At 40.6% G+C, this 16,343-nt stretch overlaps 2 protein-coding genes across 9 annotated transcripts in view; one reads left to right on the forward strand and one right to left on the reverse strand.

Annotated features, from left to right (window-relative positions):
- Positions 1–259, forward strand: part of shtn1 (shootin 1) — a 177,509-nt gene extending 177,250 nt beyond the window's left edge. Inside the window, exon 21 of the transcript XR_012051258.1 lies at positions 92–259. The gene's annotated coding sequence lies outside the window, so the exon portion shown is untranslated. The remainder of the gene's footprint in view (positions 1–91) is intronic.
- eno4 (enolase 4) overlaps positions 1–16,343 on the reverse strand; it is a 147,547-nt gene that overhangs the window by 16,254 nt on the left and 114,950 nt on the right. For 5 of the 8 annotated variants that reach the window (XM_061963998.1, XM_061963981.1, XM_061963953.1 and 2 more), the window contains one exon: positions 7,565–7,663. The exons of 2 other annotated variants lie outside the window; for them this stretch is intronic. In XM_061963998.1, coding sequence (XP_061819982.1) covers positions 7,565–7,663 — 99 coding nt within the window. Of the gene's footprint in view, positions 1–5,351; positions 5,570–7,564; positions 7,664–16,343 lie in introns of those variants that run through there. One more of the 8 variants, XM_061963944.1, reaches the window with a different exon arrangement.

Below are 16,343 nucleotides of genomic sequence, written 5' to 3' on the forward strand. Positions count from 1 at the left end.
GGATATTTTGTATTGTGTAAGCATACTTGGCTTTGGATGCTACATACCATAAACATAAACATATCTGTCTTGTAATCTTGTTTGATTACAGGTGCTGTGAGAAAAAATGTGGTGACAAGGTCAGCCACGGACGCTGAGGTCACCAAACACGCCATCAGGTGGTTCAACCTGGCGACGGATTGGGCAACCAGGAGACGAGTCCCGCCTCCACCTCCTCAGGAGGAATAGAAATGTATCAATTAAACAATCTTTTATTGAACTTCTTGTCATTCACCAGTTATTCATTTTCTGATATGTTAGCTGTGCATGGAGCAGCATTTCGTTGAAGTTGTAGCCTAATAGATTAAATATGTATATTTACTATATTTACTATTTATATATATTATATATTTACTTTATAGAGTGAATTGACCATTTTCTGTTTCTGCCTATTGACAATATTGTTAGTTTAAAAATACAAGGCAATGCATATGTAAGCCTATATATATATATATATAGCGCCTAGTGATTTTTTTAGTTTCCTATTTTATCCTATAGCAAGAACAGAAGGTATTTTGAAAATAAGATAAACGGGTCCAAAACGGAACCCGGGCCAGATGAGCCAGGGTTTTTATGAGTCCGTTGCTGGTCCGCGGCGGGTAGGTTTTGATCATGGATTCGGAGCGGATCCAGCTCGGCGCCACGGCGGGTCTGCGCCACGCCTCCGTGGCGGATCCATTCCTGAGAGCAAGTGGACGCCGATACGGGTCCGTTTCGCGGGTCCGTTCCGGAAAGCGCGATACCTCCGCGGTGGATCCGCCGCGGAGTCTTTTTGCTGTGTGGGTGGTATGACAGGCACAATCATAATTGCGTAAAACAATTTGACGGAAGTGACGTTGTCTTCGTGCACGCATGGACTGATCGTGTATTCCGGTAACGATGGAATATGGTGACAAGCACTTCTTGCTAATTTGAAAAGTAAATGAATAATACGACTTAAAACAGTCTTTTTTGAGCAAAATAAAAAAGGATATTTAGTATGTTTCTATGTGACATATATTTAATATTCCAAACAATATATTTGTTGTGTTTCGACTGTCATTTGCAGTCTTCTTCAGAAGGGTCACCTGCCTATTAGCTCCTCCCCCATTGACCATCAAGTAGTCTGCCTGGTTGTCCAGGCCTATATGAAGAGCTGATAGGCAACACATCACAGCAGTCAGGTGTCCCTTCTGAAGAAGACTGCAGATGACAGTCCAAACAGGTCAGGTAAAGATTCCCTCTAATATACTGAAAAGATTGTCTGACTACAAGAACATTTGAAAAGTAAATAATAATACGACTTAAGGAGTCTTTTTTGAGCAAAAAAAAAGTATATTTAGTATGTTTCTATGTGAAATATATTGAATATTCCAAACAATATATTTGTGTGGGGAGAAGTTGTTTGGAAGCCAACTTCCATGAATCCAGAGGTTGTTAAATCTGTCCTTGTTGAAATGGTCATGCAGCTGTGTGGTGACTCTGAAATAAGAATGTAACAATCAGATCACATGAAAACAGCTAAGACAATATAAGTCATACGGGAAAATGCATTTTTAGACAACATGATTTGCCTGAGCGGCTAGGGACACCAAAAAATGGATTAGAAAAGACAGATTTAAAATAATTTAAAAAACTAAAATTTCCCGCGGGCCGGATTTTGGACGCTGGTGGGCCGTAACTGGCACGGGCTGTAGTTTGGGGACCACGACGTGACTCACATTTCGACATGTTACCATAGCAACAACGCTGCAAACACTACTAGCTGATTTGACAGTGTACTTTTTCCGCTTCCTCCGAGACAAACGCCAAGTTTGCAATAGATGTCAGACTCTTAGGACCCGCGGAAACACTAGTTGCTAACTTGTTTGTAGTGGAGGCACACAAGGCTAACTGCTTAGCTCACTACAATGCCATGTTGCGTTACATTTCGTGGGATTAAACAATAATTTAGAAATAAATAATGTCTAATTACCTTTTCCTCCTCTTGCCCCGATGTCCATGAGCTGAAACGTTGCTCTTGATAATGCTGCGGCGCACACTCGCAACGGAACGAGTGCTCCAGGCTGCATCGCTGTGTGGCCGCTCCGGTGTCGTGGCATGCAGGTGCAACCGACGGCTGCAGCCTGATCGTTCTTATATTCTCCGCTGAAGTCGTCAAATTATGAAGTAGAGCTCCTGCCTCGGTTAAGCTACTTGACGGCAGTTAGGCAGACATTTTGTTCACAAACAACTTGGCTTTAAAAAAATAAAAATATAAAAAAAACTTGTCTGAAAAGGGCGGGCATTATTGGTGAACCGGAACCGGAATGCAACCTCTTTTATATGCACTGGTGAAATGCTCTCATACACATAACTGAAATCCTTGCACACATACTACTTAAATTGTTTTCTCTCACACGCACGAGAGAAAAGCTCACACACACAGAGGTGAAATCCGTTTATACATACTAGTGAAAAATATTTCCAGGTGTGTGTGTGTGTGCGTGAGAGAAAACTATTTCAGTAGTGTTTATGAGAGTGTTTCAGTAGGGTGTGTGAGAGAAAAACATTTTAGTTGTTTATGTGAGAGCATTTCAGTAGTGTATGTAAGAGTGTTTCAGTAGTGTGTGAGAAAAAGATTTCAGTTGTTTATGTGAGAGCATTTCAGTAGTGTGTATAAGAGTGTTTCAGTAGTGTGTGAGAGAAAAAAATGTCAGTTGTTTATGTGAGAGCATTTCAGTAGTGTGTATAAGTGTATAATTTGGCTGAAACACTGTTTCAGTAGTGTGTATAAGAGTGTTTCATTAGTGTGTATAAGAGTGTTTAGGTAGTGTGTGTGAGAAAAAGATTCCAGTTGTTTATGTGAGAGCATTTCAGTAGTGTGTATAAGAGTGTTCAGTAGTGTGTATAAGAGTGTTTCAGTAGTGTGTGTGGGAGAAAAAGATTTCAGTTGTTTATGTGAGAGCATTTCAGTAGTGTGTATAAAAATGTTTCAGTAGTGTGTTTGAGAGAAAAAACATTTCAGTTGTTTATGTGAGAGCATTTCAGTTGTGTATGTAAGAGGTAATTCTGAATAATATCCCTAACGGCCCCTCATAGTTTTGTAAGTACGCTCCCTTGCCTGTCATTATACTCGCCACGAGTTGGCGCCTTGCAGCCACTGATCGTGTTATTCTTCGTTGAAGCCAACAACGATGGACCGCGCTCGAACACTTGCTGTGAGTAAAAGTTCATTTTTGAACAATAACTTAGTTGTCAGAAGTATTTTAGTCTTCTTCAAATCAGTTATCAGTAAATCTGTCTGTAAGCAAGTTAGGTTTTCTCAGCGTGTGCGTCACTGAGCAAACACATGTATCGTTAGCATTCAAGCTAGCTTCTGAACTGCTCCCTTAACTTTGCCTAAAAAGGCTGCCCACGCACGCAGGAACTCATACAGTGAGTCAAATGTTGATTATTATTTTTATTGAGATTATTATTACTAAGTGGGACAAGCGGTAGACAATGGATAGATAGATGCATTATATAATGAGTTGATGTTTTGATTGATATAAATGTTGACCACACAGGAGATGAATGCTGAGAGAGGCCAGGCGTTAGGATCTTTGAACAACCCATAAGTAAGTAAATGTTTATTTTTTAAATAGGCGTCATAACTAAATTGCTGTCTGTATATTATCGGTCATTAACACATTTCACCCTTATCCAAAAAACTGCCAAGTTGTCTGTGGAATGAGTTGCATACTGTATGTACACTATGGCCAAGTGATATTTTCATACAGCTGATCTTCGTTGGCCCTGTGATGAGTTGCGGACTTGTCCAGGGTGTACCCCGCCATACTTGCCAACCTTGAGACCTCCGAATTCGAAAGATGGGGGGTGGGGGTGGGGGGGGATTGGTGGTAGCGGGGATGTATATTGTAGCGTCCCGGAAGAGTTAGTGCTGCAAGGGATTCTGGGTATTTGTTCTGTTGTGTTTATGTTGTGTTACGGTGCGGATGTTCTCCCGAAATGTGTTTGTCATTCTTGTTTGGTGTGGGTTCACAGTGTGGCGCATATTTGTAACAGTGTTAAAGTTGTTTATACGGCCACCCTCAGTGTGACCTGTATGGCTGTTGACCAAGTATGCTTGCATTCACTTATGGGTGTAAAAGCCACATTTATTATGTGACTAGGCCGGCACGCTGTTTGTATGGAGGAAAAGCGGACGTGACGACAGGTTGTAGAGGACACTAAAGGCAGTGCCTTTAAGGCACGCCCCCAATATTGTTGTCCGGGTGGAAATCGGGGGACATTCGGGAGAATGGTTGTCCCGGGAGATTTTCGGGAGGGGCACTGAAATTCGTGAGTCTCCCGGAAAAATCGGGAGGGTTGGCAAGTATGTACCCCGCCTTTCGCCCCAGTGCAGCTGGGATAGGCTACAGCCACCATGCGATCCCAAAAGGGACAAGTGGTAGGAAATAGATGGATAATTCAACAGACACATATACATAGACACATTAACACTATTAATGTATCAATAATTTAATTAAGATGCAGATTTATTACAATCGATGACTCTGGTTTTAAGATACTGTTCTGATTAGTTTATTTGTCCTTTACACTGATCAGTTTGTAAAACCCTGGGATGTTTATGAATTCTGCACAGACATTGGCTGGGGTATTTTTTGTAAGAACAAAACCACAGGTAAGAATATCAATGATTACCTGATATGTTTAAATGTATGCACGGTTTAGCACATATTTGTGCACAGTTACATACTCATATTTTGCAAATTGAGCCAATTGTCATTGTCATTTTTCACTTTTTGATATAAGCTCCCCATGCTCCTATTGTTGGGCTTTTTGTTTTATTTCTATATAAGGCGTTTTAAAAAACTGGTTCATCCAGTGGCCTGCTTACCTTTAATTAGCACATCTAACCACCTCGCCTAGTCTCCATCTCAGCAAATATACCAATTGTTTTACATGTACCATCATCATTAAAATATGCATGGCAATAAAACACACCAGAGATACGAGAGTGAGTGAAGGAAAGTAAAAAACTTTTGGTATACAAAAACTGCTCAACTGCAAACTGGGTGGTCAAAAAAAAAAAATCATGTTTCATCCCTGTAAATTAATGGCAGACCACATCCTTGAGAGGCTATATTCTCGGCTGCTACATGTTCTTCCTGGTCTTTCGTCAAGTCCACTGAGAAATGTTTCTCTACAGAATAAATGGGTTATACTAGTGTGCTTTTCTACCTTCAAGGTACTCAAAGCGCTTTGACACTATTTCCACATTCACCCATTCACACACACATGGCGGGAGCTGCCATGCAAGGCGCTAACCCCAACCCATCAGGGTTGTGGTTAGCGCAAGACACTTCCTAATTTGAAGTGTCTTGCTCAAGGACACAACAGACGTGACTAGGTTGGTAGAAGCTGGGGATTGAACCAAGCACCCTCAGGTTGCTGGCACGGCCACTCTCCCAAACGTGCCACGCCGTCCCTGAATAATTGCTATTGTTCAGTACCTCTTTGGTGAATAGCCAAACAGCTCTTTAGGTATCTGCAACCGTCTTCCAATCTGACAGGGCACAGAATATTTCAGTGTAAATATAAATCTTGTATACCAGTGACATGCGGTGAGGTTCATGGCTGGTGAGGCACTGACTTCATCACAGTCAGATATACAAACATATGAACCCTAAAGAGTATCTTATTCACCATTTGATTGGCAGCAGTTAACGGGTTGTGTTTAAAAGCTCATACCAGCATTCTTCCCTGCTTGGCACTCAGCATCAAGGGTCGGAATTGGGGGTTAAATCACCAAAAATGATTCCCGGGCGCGGCGCCACTGCTGCCCACTGCTCCCCTCACCTCCCAGGGGGTGATCAAGGGGATGGGTCAAATGCAGAGGACACATTTCACCACACCTCGTGTGTGTGACAATCATTGCTACTTTAACTTGACTTTAACTTTACACATACAAACTGTAGCACACAAAAAAGCACATTTAATAAAAAAAACGTTATTATGGTCTTACCTTTACTTATAGATGAAGTCCATACACCCCCGGCGTATAATGCCGATGGGAGTGTTATATCAACTAAAGCCCACACTTAAAGTTTCCACGTGCAAGATTGAATCTATTTTAAAAAGTTATTTAATAAGAAGCCAAAAAGTGCAAAAAGAATAATGTTCGTGTTGAGGGGGGTGGGGAATGAATGAAATATGAAATCTGTGCTGCAGTCTGCAGGTGTACCTAATGTTGTGGCCCAGCAGCGACTGCAGCACAGATTTCATATTTCAGTCATTCACAACTCCTCCAACACCTCTGTTTGCTGAATGTATAGATCAAATACAAATCTGACAAATAGGAATGAGTTTGGACAACTACACGCACACGTCAAGAAATGCAGTGTACCTCGCATTGAGGATGCCCTTGTACTCTGCCAACTGTCGCATGAAACTTGCGTTCGGTCGTGTGATGCTCCTCTTTTCCTTGACAAAGTTGTATGCCTTCTCTAGCGACCAGCCGAACTCTTTCATTGCATAAGCAATGACTGTGGAGGCGGATCGGCTGATGCCCATCCGTGCTGCAGATGGGCATCAGGGTGTTGTGGTCTAATGTTGTGTCCCAGCAGTCATTCACAACTCCTCCAACACGAACATTATTGTTTTTGCACTTTTTGGCTTCTTATTAAATAACTTTTTTTAAATAGATTCAATCTTGCACGTGGAAACTTTAAGTGTGGGCTTTAGTTGATATAACACTCCCATCAGGGGGTGCATTCTACGCCAGGGGTGCATTATCCGGCACAACTCTCCCACCAGGAGGCGGGATTGCTGCGTGCCTCACACAGTGCGTCTTCGCAGCCGTTTTATGATTGCTCAGCACAAGAAATACGCTACACACATACAGTTGTTGACAAAATACACTGTACATTATATACCTCAGCTAACTAAACTATGGAAATGTATAATATAATTCATATAGCAATACAGTCCCACTGCACAGCAGGCCAGCAGTTAGCCGAGTCATTGCGCAATCCAGGGTGAGGCTCAACTCAGTGACGTGCCTCAACTGGCTGCTGATCACCGCAAGTCTCTTCTCAGTATTTGAACGGCAAATGTGAAAATTCAGCGATTTTGAATAAAAATAATCTAAAACTGGTGAAGTTAAATGGAAATAAGTTTATAGTATAATCACTGGATACATATAACAATTAAAAATTTTTTTTTTCTTTTTAGATTTTTTTTCTTTCCATGATGGCACGTGAGGCCCCGCCTCACCTGCCTCCCCTGACTGCACGTCACTGTTGAATACATATACTTATACTTAGTTGCATGCTACAGAGTTAAAAAAAAAGGGATATGTTTCCATCCCATAACATACTGTCGGATGTGCTTGCTGCTGTTCTTGGTGGAGATATAGTAATCCCACTGGCATAAGAGATGCTGAAAAAAGTGAATTTTCAAACATTCCTGATACTAATATTTTTTTAATTTCCCTATGAGCATGAATAAAGTATGTTTATCTTATCATGACACCCGTGATAAGCAATTATTGGAAAAGTACCTCTGTTCATAGAAACTTGCATGCATCTCCAGACTGCGCATAGGGTACAACTTGCCACATATGGAGCAGGAAGCCATGGAGGACAATGCAGCTGATAATCTTCACAGAATAGAAAATAGAAATAGTTGTTAGTCAGTTATTTACCCAAAAACGTACGTTTAAAGTAGTGCTAATTGAGATGAATTGTGATGAATTTAAAAATATTTAGCATTAATCATGCATGCAAATTATTCACAGTTTATTTTCCCCGTACATACACCTTTACCACAGATGTTACCTGAAAGGTGGCACAGGTTGTTATAGTGATCAGATCAATGCATAGAGTACGTCAGTAAAAAAATTAGTAACGACATTCAGACTAGTGGGCTAACTGGCAAATTTCACTCTAAAATATACCATGACTGGACTTCAGATAAAACTGTTGCCATGTTTTGAACAAATAAATGACATGCTTCTAAGTAAAACATTTTGAAAACAAATTCCTGGATGACATTTTGACAATACAATTGCATTGTACAAATATTGGGATCGTATTCAAGTTTATTTATATTATGCAAGCATGAAATAACCTGTCATTAATCATGAATCATCCAAATTCAAAAGTGTTATTATTCTGATTTTTTTAAAATAGTCATTTGAAAGCATTAGCTTAAAGTGTATCTGCTCTCCAGCTGTGGAACAACAGAAATATTGATACTCACTGGAGTTAGTGACTGCCTATGTGTGACTGATCCAATTAACAGGGAAACAATACACTGATCGAGTAATAGTGCCAACATTTATAGTGATTACACTTGTTCAAGTGATCAACCATTTATATGGATTCAAGAAGCTTAGAACAGAAAACCAATGTCAATTAGTTGGCAGTCTCCATGATGAATGAAAATAAAAATTGGTAATCACAGTAATCTATTTAAGAATCAAATTGACACAGACAAACGTAATCAGTGATCACTGATTACTGAGCATGGGGAATTATTGGCTGTGACAGCATTTGTCTCTTCAGCTGACGAGTTATACACAGAGACACATTCAACATCGGAGTTAGTGTCTGCCCAAGTGTGATTGAGCCATGATAAAATAAAACAAATACAAAAAATAACTCAAATATTCAATGTAAGCATGAACACCAAATGAAATGCAACTCACTTCACAGACTTCGTTGTTACAGCTGCCAACATGGAGGGCCAAAAGGTGTAATGGCATTGTCTCCTGACAATTGTGACAGGTTGCTTTTGGCATTTTAGAAAAAATATGGTAGATGTTAGATATTACCCACCTTGCTTGTGGCAAGGTGGGTAACATCTACCGTAATTCATTTTTTTATGAATGGTTGATTTATATAGGCTATTAAGGTAAAGTTTTGTACCTGACAAGTTTCGGCTACCTTGCTTCTGCAGCCTTCATCAGTGGTGTCACATGATGTTAGCGTGACGTCGTCTGTGACGTGTTATATGGATTTTTCCATCCCACCTGAAGTGATGGGATGGCGGTGTCCCTGGCTTCTGGATGTCTACCAAACAGCCGGGGGCGGCCCTGTAGGACTGTGTCCCAGGTGTGGGATAGTTGGTAGGCTCCTTCGTCCCTGTTGACAGCCTTTGGGGTCCGCTTCCTGATTTCAACCGCCTCTTTGATCCACCGATGGAATTTGTTGCTTTCCATTCTAATGACCTTGGCTGCCTCCCAGTTCATTAGATGGTTTTACCTCTTGCAGTGGTCTGAAATGGCTGATTTTAGATTTTCCTGCGTTGCTTTCATTCTCGTTGCCAGTGTTGGGACTAACAGTAACGCGTTACTTTGTAACGCGTTACTGTTAGTTTCGGCGGTAACTAGTAATGTAACGCGTTATTTTTTATATTCAGTAACTCAGTTACCGTTACTACATGATGCGTTACTGCGTTATTTTACGTTACTTTTGATGTAGTATCGGCTAGAAACAGAAGCGCTGCGGTGTCGTTCTTCTGAATCTTCCTCTGTCACAAGCCAGAGAGAAGAAAAAAGGCGCGGTCTATGTGTGTGTCTGGGTGTGGGTGTGGGGAGGGGAGGACACACGTGATCCGCGGTTTGATATATGAAACAAACAGTTGTTGGCACATTCAGTCCACACACAGCGTGGTCATGGCGAGCGGAGTAACGGAGGAGCTTTAACGCCTCGCGCCGTTGAATCGGTGTGTTCATAGGTGCAGACTCGGTTGTGCAAAACGAGGGTTTTAAACACATGCTGAACGTGTTTGAGCCACGTTACGACATCCCGTCGCGCACCCACTTCAGCGATGAGATTGTGCCAGAGCTTTATGAGCAGGAGAAGAAAAAAGTTGTGGATGAACTATCCCGAGCATCATCTGTTGCGCTCATGACAGACGGGTGGACGTCCAGGGGAACTATAAGCGCTCACTTCATCACAGCAGACTGGGATCTACGAGAGTCACCTTGCGCAGGTACTGACACAAGCAGTGGAGGAATGGAAGATAAAGATATCCCAGTCACACGTGATAATGCCAAAAATCTAATAAATGCAGTAAGGCTGCAGCTAACGATTATTTTTCTATCGATTAATCTATAGATTATTTTTTCGATTAATGTGTTAATCTATAGATTATTTTTTTCGATTAATCTATAGATTATTTTTCCTTTTACCGATTATTTTTTTTATTTAAAATGAAGATGAAAAAATAAATGTTGGCCAGTTTTTTCAAAAGGCATGACTTTTATTTACAAAAAAAAAAGTATGGCCACTCAGTCAACATTGACAACAACATGACAAAATATTCTGTAACAATGTAAACATTTAAAACTTTTAACATTTAACAAAATTAAAAGTAGCTTATTTGCTTTTTAATGTGCAAATATAAAAGTAAACATCCAGTGCAAATCTTAATATTCTGCAATAGTATAAGCATTTCTAAAGTAAAAGTATTGCTTATTTTGCTTTAAAATGTGCAAAAATAAAGATAAACATCCAATACAAAAAAGTGCAAAACGAAATATTCTGTAACAGTGTAAACATTTCAACAAAAGTAAAAGTATTGCTTATTTTGCTTAATAACACAACAATGATAGTATGATTAAAGTGAAAGTTAATTGTTGGTTTGTACATAGTATATGTAACTGTTAATGTTGTAAAAGGTATTTGCACAACTAATTAACGTTAGCGTTAAAGAGGAGCGCGTCTTTGTAAACACTGAACAGGCACGCCAAACGCGCCTCTCAGAGCGAAACAGTGTTTTAGTTGATGAATTTACAACGCAGATACAAATGACACATTCATGATTTTGTGTAATGATGACAACGTATACTCACGCGGACGATTGACTAGTTGATGGTGATGGCAAGAACGCTGTCGGGTGTTTTCTTTTCAAATGTTCCTTCATAGCCGTTGTGCTGCTATGATAGGCCATTTTCGCTCGACACAGTGTGCATACAACAACTGTCAAGTGTTTTGCTTTTTTCGCTGTGCTTATCCCACACTTGAAGGGATGTACCAATGCTGAATGTGGCTTCTGGATTTCACTCAAAAGACCAGACCGTAGTTACTTTTTCCTTTTATTTTCCTTTAGTTTGCAACAGTTTTTCCAACCAAGAAACAGCTTCTTTTTTCTTCTCTAGTCTTTTTAGCAGTCTTTAGCAGTGTTAATAGACTTTAGTTTCTTTAGCTGTCATTAGCTGTCTTTAGTAGCCTTTAGCTTCTTTAGTAGGTGAAAAACCTTTAAGGACAAAACACCACAAGATTAACATGCTGTAAAAAATCAATCAATTATCAATCCCATAATTTACAACTATTAATTAGGCTATCAAACTCTTAACCATTAAACAAGTGCAAGAAAATGGACACATCTTTTCCCTTTAAGTTAAAACAGATTTTAAATAAATTGTCTCAACATAAATGCACCAAGATACATATAAAATACATTTAACACCAGAAACACAATAGATAAATGCAACAGAAAACCCAATATGCAAATACATAAATACCTAACCAATTAACCACCTATTTAGATACATATTTAAAATCCATATTCAATATAAATATATTATTAATTTAGCAGTGAAACACTCAATCTTAAACGCTGTCTACTGGTAGAAAAATGGCCCTTTTTCTACGCCCTCACCAACACAGTTAAATCCAACACTTTAAATTGAGCGACTTCACCCTCCTGATGAAGCAAACTGCTCCAACATTTATCAAACTAAGCAAAGAATATCAACACTAAACAACAGTTACATAACACACTGTGTGTATTTAGCCTCCAGACTAAGCACGCTACATGCACACAACCCCCCCCCCCCCCATCTCACCAGCGCAACAGGTGCGCCACACCCACGAAGAGAAGTATTAAATCTTACATACTTTTAGCACAACTCTGGGTTATCTGTAATGAACTAAACCTTTTTCCACTCTGCGCTGGCGTCTTTTGTACTCCTTGATTTGACACAGCGGTCTAATTACCGGGCTCGCGCACCAGCAGATGAGACAGGAGCGCGCCGCGTTATACCTGCGCGCGAACGTAAACTGATCGGCTCTGATTTTATAAGCCGACTGGCCGAAATAATGCCGAATTATATACATTTCCTGGGGTTGCCTAGGTGAATAGGGATGCGGATGTGCTCTAAGATAAAATATAATTTTATTAAGTGGGGTTTGGCAGCCACGGTTGCGAGCTCGCGCTTCAGTTGACGAGACAGCTGTTCACCGCTACAACATTATTAGGCCGTTTATTGAAATACTCCCACACTTTTGACGACTTTTGGCGTGCTTTTTTTCCCTCGCTCGCATCATCTGCTTTGCGCTCCGCCATGACGGCAGTGTGACGTAAATATGCGACGTGTCGAAGCATAAAAACGACGTCGACATATTTACGTAACCGATGACGTCGACTACGTCGACGCGTCGTTTCAGCCTTAAAATGCAGTGGATGAGGCAGGACTGGGACCACAGATAGGTGCTTTGCACATGTAGTGAATTTGGCATCACAGAAGGGAATCTCAGTCAATAGGATGGAGCGCCTCCTTGGGAGAATCAGGAAGGAGGTTTCCTACTTCCACCCAAGCACAACAGCTGCTCATGTGCTTAAGACAAAGCAATAAATGCTAAAGCTGCCTACTCATAAGCTCATACATGATGTCCCAACGAGGTGGAACTCCACTTATGATATGTTGGAGCAGCAGGCAGCTATATACTCTGCATTGACCCACAACACCCTGAAGACAAATGTCACCCTGTCTGATGATGATGTGAGAGTGGCAGATGAGGTCCTCCAGGTGCTCAAACCCCTCAAAAGTGTTCTACTGAGCACTGAAACTTCACCATCTGTGTCAATGATCCTGCCACTGACAACAAGGATTCTACAATCCATGGCTCCAAGTGTGGAAGACAGCAGCATCACTCCAGACGTCAGGCTTTATTTCACTACCTATGTTTCAAGGAAGATGATGTGCCTTCTTATGTTGCACTTTAACTTATTTTTTATTAATGGTCATTGGTCCAAGTTTAAAGAAAGGAGGAATGCCTTTTCATGTTGCACTGTTTTTCATTAATTATGTTAAAAGGAAAATAAAAATGCATGTCAAGTTGATCAACAGATTGTATTATTCTCCAGTGCAATAACAGTACTAAAATGAAGGCTACAAGGGCATTAATGGGAGCTTTAAAAAAAAAAGAAGAAAAAAATAAGTAACTAAATAGTTACTTTTCACAGTAACGCATTACTTTCTGGTGTAAGTAACTGAGATACTTTTGAAATAAAGTAACTAGTAACTGTAACTAGTTACTGGTTTTCAGTAACTAACCCAACACTGCTCGTTGCACGGGTGAGCGTTCCAGATGTTTCATATTCACATTCTTTCTGGTGTTCCTTTTTTCGTGTGCTGAACTGTCGACCTGTCTCTCCTATGTATGTTTTATTGCATGTTGGACAAGGGATCTCATAAATCACGTCACACTTTTTCTCAGGGGGGATCTGATCCTTAGGGTGTACTAGAATTTGGCGAAGCTTGATGTGCGGCTTCACTGGTTTGCTGATACCGTGTTTCCTCATCGCTCGCTGTATGCGTTCTGTGATGCGCCTGACGTATGGGAGGGTGACCATGCCCAGGTTTTCAGGCCTAGAACCTTTATTCTTTTTTGTCTCCTTGTTGTTCCTCTGGACCTCTTGTTTACCTTTGTTTATGGCCCAGTTTGGGTAGTTGCAGGCTTTGATCGCCTGTCTCATGTGGTTCTCCTCCTTTTCTCTGTCATGGTTGTCTGTGATCACCTTGGTGCGATTATATAGGGTGCGGACTACTGACAGTTTGTGTGCTGTGGGGTGCTTTGATGTCCATAGTAAGTATTGATCCGTGTGTGTGGGTTTTCTGTATATTGTTATCTTGATGCTTCCATCCTCAATGTGGTGGATTTTCATGTCCAGGAATGCGATGGATCTGTGCTCTCCCTCCTCATGAGTGAACTTTTATGTTTCCCGTCTCCTCTATGGTGTTTAAGTGGTCTGTGAGTCTTCTCCAGAATGTCGTCCACATAGCGCCTCAAGGGGGACAGCCTACATCCTTTGGGTGCGGTGGCTATGGCTTTGGCCTCCAAGTCCTCCATGAAGAAACCACTCATGATGGCTGGGAGAGGGTCCCCCATGGCAAAACCGTCCTTCTGTCTGTATATGGCCCCTCTGAACAGGAAATATGTAGACTTGGCTACGAAGGATAACAACTGGACTGTGTTTTCAACTGTTAGGTGTTCGTTTCCGGAGTGTTGAGTCTGCTTGCAGGCGGTTCTGTACTATGTTTATCGTGACGTCCACTGGTGTTTTTGTGAATAGGGAGACTACACAGTGCTTAGTTATTGTGCCAGCTGCTTTGAGTTTTTGCAGTGTTGCTTTGTCTGGCCTAGGAGAGGTTTTATTATCTCGACAAGGGCTTTCGAAAGGTTGCATGTGACTGAGCCTACCCCCACACAGCAGGAGACTCCTATACGGTTTTGCCTTCAAGTCGCCCAACCCGCGTTACTGTCACATTCGTTTTGGCTCCGCCTAGAGGATCCGCTCCGCCTCTGAAAATTGTACGGTCAGACAGCGGGTCCTGAGCGGACCCGTGTCTGATTCGCGTATGCGGACGCTGCAAACTAAATCGGCGCGCGCCGCCTAGAGTATAGGCTACGCCTACGTGGATACTGAGCCGACCAATGTCTGACCCGCGGACGTGGACGCGCCTACTAGTGTGTACGCGCATGAGCCAAGATCAATCATTTCTGAATTTTCTTGGCTGGGACGCAAACATAAGTATAGATTTATTGATTTATTGCTAAAGATCGGCCTTTGTGTTTCCATCATCATTTATGTATGATTGTAATGACGTTGTTTGATATTAGGACTAGCAGTAAAACTTGATATTCTGTATTCTGTAGCTATTTTATTTAAAATGGAATAGCAATTTCGGCAGAATATGTTATGGTAGTTAAGTAAAGTTTCTTTGCTGTGTATTTTTCTTGATGTGACGCTCGGAGCTGGTAAGTCACGTTGTTAAATTAAAAACCAGACTTTTATATGCTAAATGCTGCCGCTAGCATTAAGCTAATTGATTAGCTTAATTCTAGCGGCAGTTATTACGGTGTTTCCTGTTCTTGTGAGTTTGTTTGCGCACGGGCCAAAAACTCTGTGTCTGTGTGGACATCTTGTGTGCCGCTGTGGTAGAGTGTGTATTATGGTTGTTAAATTGTTGTAAAAACCGGACTTTTATATGCTAAATGCTGCCGCTAGCATTAAGCTAATCAACGTGGATTAGTTTAATGCTAGCGGCAGTTATTACGGTGTTTCCTGGTCTCGTGAGTTTGCGCACGGGCCAAAAACTCTGTGTCTGTGTGGACATCTTGTGTGCCGCTGTGGTATTAATATGAGTGTGTATTATTTATTTATTTATTCTTTAGTGGAAAGAGATCCTGTTTACTGTGGACTAGTGTGACGCCCTGTTTTTGTTTCCATTCAAAAAAAGGTATGTCTGTTATGAGTTTTTTGGCATAGTTAATTGTAGAAAAAAATATAGAATGAGTTGATGTGAGTGGGAAAAATTAGGTATATTGCTGCACATATTAAGGATCCTTTTTCTTAATATAATTGCTGATGTATATATTTTATATACTGTTTTTTATTTAATTATTATTATTTTATGCTTTATTTACCTTTTATTATTATTTTATTTATTATTATTATTATTATTTCCACATGTAAGCATAAATAGAGTTGAGTGAGCACAAAAAAAAAGAAAAGGTGAATAAATCCTCCATGACTCAACTCCTGTGTGTGCATCACTATAAAAGACACAACGCAGAACAGTGACTGTTACATATATAATGTATAATGTAAAGTGTCTATCTGCAATCTTTATAATTAAAATGAATGAATTAGAAATTAATTATTTTAATCACTGTTTACGTCGGTTCAAACAACTAATGTATTTTGCGCCTGTTCATAATTTCTTATGCTACTGTATGGAACTTGGTCCCATCTTCTATTTTGTGTGTTTTGCAGCATCATCTATTGCCTGGGTTTTTGCCTACAATTGCTCCTGCTGCGTTCGCTTAATAAAGTAAGATGCTTTCTGGTTTGTTAAAATGTAATGTTGCTTACACATTTTTCTAGCAGCTCTTGGCATATTCATGGGGCCATTTGTACTATCATGGAATGATAGTACAAATGTACTATCATTTGTACTATCATGGAATGATAGTACAAATATAATAAGATATGTATGTATGCGGCCCCCCCTCTCATATTTTGTATTGATTAAGCATACTTGG

The sequence above is a fragment of the Nerophis lumbriciformis genome, linkage group LG02, assembly GCF_033978685.3.
Source record: "Nerophis lumbriciformis linkage group LG02, RoL_Nlum_v2.1, whole genome shotgun sequence".
Classification (NCBI taxonomy): Eukaryota; Metazoa; Chordata; class Actinopteri; order Syngnathiformes; family Syngnathidae; genus Nerophis; species Nerophis lumbriciformis.